The 3,657-nt window shown below is 42.7% G+C and overlaps 1 gene segment (V, D, J or C); it reads left to right on the top strand.

Moving 5' to 3' along the window:
* Window positions 1–1,346: 1,346 nt before the first annotated feature.
* Window positions 1,347–1,895, top strand: LOC105467686 (immunoglobulin kappa variable 1-39-like). The segment is given in 2 exon segments: window positions 1,347–1,434; window positions 1,558–1,895. Coding segments are annotated over 2 exon segments (378 nt in total).
* Window positions 1,896–3,657: the final 1,762 nt, after the last annotated feature.

Below are 3,657 nucleotides of genomic sequence, written 5' to 3'. Positions count from 1 at the left end.
GAAAGGAAATAAAAACAACTGGATCTCATTGAGTTACCTGGGTAATCACCCTGCTATGATATCCTGCTGCACTTCAAATGAATTTTGTTTGCCTTTTCTCGTATTAATCTTCCTTTTGTCAGTTTATTTTCAGCAAACATTTAGAGGACAGATAGAACTTTCTTGCTTTCTCCCAATATAAGCAAGTTCCCTTAAAATTCAGGCTGCTTACAAACCAGCAGGAAGGTTTGTGCACAGGCTACAGCACTGTGATTTGGCTCCCCTATTCAGGCATCAGTAAAATTTTGTACAGCCCTAGGCTGTAGCCCACTGATGCCACTGCCACTGAGCCAGGCTGGGACATTTTTGGGCACATTAGAGATGTGAGATATATCAAGTGCAAATCCCTGTCCAATTACATCTGGATCCAACTGATTTCTCCATGTACAAAGGCAATTGCTTGATACAAGATTGAATGTCTCCTTCCTGAAGACGTTATCAAGGAGGCTGGTGTCTGGGTCAGGATGATGTCTCCACTCACTGATAAAAAGTGAAAAAGGAAAGTGGTATTGATGGTGCATGGCAGGGACCTGCTTCATTCAGTGGTTACCTTCACTAAGAGAGATGAACTTTGGGAAATAACAATGGCAGAAAAGAAGGTACACTATGAAGGTGCCCAAAACAAGAATAAGGTGCAGCCCATTTAGTCTATGGGTATTAGAGAGACCTGCACCTCTTGATAATGGTGGATCTGTGAGTGCTGCATGCATTGAGAAAACATGGTATCATCTCTGCATCTGTAGTATGTTGTCTGATCTCATATTGGTAAGAACAATGGCATAACACCATTACCTAATACTTACAAATACATGTAGCATCATGTCAATAATTTTATTTTTAATTTTTTTACATAGGAACAATATTAAACCCAGAGAAATGTTGCATGTATATGACAAATAACCCCTTCCCTAACCGGAATCATATAAGAGTCTTTTGAAGACTTGAGAATTGTACCATCTAACACTTTACTATGGGTTTCCTACAAACTACTATATTCTCCTAAATAATCCCCATACACCAATGAAATACATTACACCATTGACTCCTGAGGAATATTTCAAATTGTCAAAAATAAACTATAAAATGTTTCTCATAACAACATAGTCCCTAGTAGAAACACATTTTCTGTGGACAAATTTGTGCTACCCTGGTCTTACCTGGGACACCTGGGGACACTGAGCTGGTGCTCAGTTACTGAGATGAGCCAGCCCTGCAGCTGTGCCCAGTCTGCCCCATCCCCTACTCATTTGCATGTTCACAGCACACATCCTCCTTCCCTGAAGACTTTTTAATAGGCTGGTCACACTTTGTGCAGGAGTCAGTCCCAGTCAGGACACAGCATGGACACGAGGGTCCTCACTCAGCTCCTGGGGCTCCTGCTGCTCTGGCTCCCGGGTAAGGAAGGAGACACTAGCAGTTTACTTAGCTCAGTGTGCTCACTACTGCTTTGCTATTCAGGGAAATTCTGTTACAACACGAATAATGTGTGTACATTTGTTTTTATGTTTCCAATCTCAGGTGCCAGATGTGACATCCAGATGTCCCAGTCTCCATCCTCCCTGTCTGCATCTGTAGGAGACAGAGTCACCATCACTTGCCGAGCCAGTCAGGGCATTAGCAATGCTTTAGCCTGGTATCAGCAGAAACCAGGAAAAACTCCTAAGCTCCTGATCTATGCTGCATCCAGTTTGCAAAGTGGGGTCCCATCAAGGTTCAGCGGCAGTGGATCTGGGACGGATTACACTCTCACCATCAGCAGCCTGCAGCCTGAAGATTTTGCAACTTATTACTGTCAACAGGGTTACAGTACCCCTCCCACAGTGTTACACACCCGAACATAAACCCCCAGGGAAGCAGATGTGTGAGGCTGGGCTGCCCCAGCTGCTCCTCCTGATGCCTCCATGGGCTGAGAGTGTTCCTCAGATGCAGCCACACTCTGATGGTGTTGGTAGAGGGGGACATGAAGTCACCTCTGCACCCGAATTCTTTTCTCTTTCTCAGCCCCAACTACACAGACATAGCAATGCCTCTCCTGATTTAATAAAGACAGAGATCATGACACCTAAGGAGTCTAGTTTATGGCTTCAGTTGGAATTCATACAATACAGAAGAAGCCACTATAGATATTCTAAGCTGGAATTGTCTTAATAAAGAGAATTAGAGTAAGCTACTAAAGTCTAAATAAAATGTACAGATAAATCTCTAAATTTAATGTTGTATTTGCAAAGAAATATTTGCCAAGTGGGGCATACAGGAAAACTCAGTGGTCTTCAATGTATTGAAAGAATGAAGAGAAAGTTAGCGTTTTATGAAAAAGGGAAAATATTACCTACGGCTCCTGGGGAAAGTTCATTGGCACTAGTAAGGCTTGGGAGCTGGCAAGCTCAGGCTGGTGAGCAGTGGTGGACAAATCGAATCCTAGAATAATAACAAGTTATCTCAGATATTATGGATCAATTTGATTTCAGGTTACAAGAAGCCAAAGCAGTGAAGCTTGCAGAGAATTTTGTTTCTGAAATACCAGCGATTCGGTATAGATCCTGCTGCTCACCACACAGAAAGCCAATCACTAGGACAGCAAGTATTGCCAACGAACAGGCTTTAATCAGGTGCTGCAGTCAAGGTGATGGGACACCGTTCGCAAATGTATCTCCCTGACCAACTAAAATTAGGGTTTATATAGCAGGGAAGAAATGTGGGAAAACAGGAATTAGCGAGGGGTAAGGAAGATAATTTGGTCAATAGGAAGCAGGAGGTCAGTTAGACAATCATAATGGGCAAGGGGTCTGATGTCTCACAGTTCCAATTCAGTGATATGTAAGTTTCAGCTCTTTGATAGTATCTGGGAGGCCTGTTCATTGGTTTACTGGCAGAAAAAAAAAAAAAAAAACCTCGGGTAAGACAGATGTAATTATCCTGAGTTTTCAGACTGGGGGTGTCAATTTCTATGTTTATTCAAAAAAACATAAACATTAGTTCCCTGGGATAATGGGGCCTATTTCAATTGCATTCTAGAAACAGTATCTTGTACCCTGAGTTCCTTTCCCCTCTGGTTTCTTGGCTCTGTTGGGTATGACAAGAATGACCAAATTCCTAAGATTCATTTTCAAACTACAACTTTTCAAAGCCAAGGATATAGTAGTCATGAAAGCTGATATTAGAAGCAGGATTCTCTGGCGCTCCCTCAGAAAACAGAATGCATGTGCCCCTGAAGTATGGGCTGTTTAAACATGTGGTCCTCAGTCCTGTCTGGAAGCTTAGGGGTAGGGATGCTGATGCTCTCAGCTTCCTACAGCATCTTTCCAGGTGTTTCTCAAGTCCTCATCTCTGTCCCTGTGTCTGTCTTAGGTACCAATGGAGAATATTGAGTCATCCTTTCCTGACTTCCAAATCTTGTGGAAAGACTTCTTATTGGGCAACTCTATAAGAAACAAGAGAGGCAAAGAGGGATATTTATGTAAGTTAAAATGAGGCCCCTGTGAGGCCCCGTGAGACCAAAGGTTCTTGGTCTCACACTGCTTTAGATGAAATGCCACGGAAACACGTGGAGTGGTTTTAAGGAGAGAAAAGTTTAATACGCAAAAAGGAAGGAAGAAGAAAACAGCTAAACAGCTCCCC

Source organism: Macaca nemestrina, chromosome 13 (assembly GCF_043159975.1).
Source record: "Macaca nemestrina isolate mMacNem1 chromosome 13, mMacNem.hap1, whole genome shotgun sequence".
Taxonomy (NCBI): Eukaryota; Metazoa; Chordata; class Mammalia; order Primates; family Cercopithecidae; genus Macaca; species Macaca nemestrina.
The sequence above is the reverse complement of the archived record's forward strand: the minus strand, read 5'-3'. Positions and strand labels throughout refer to the sequence as shown.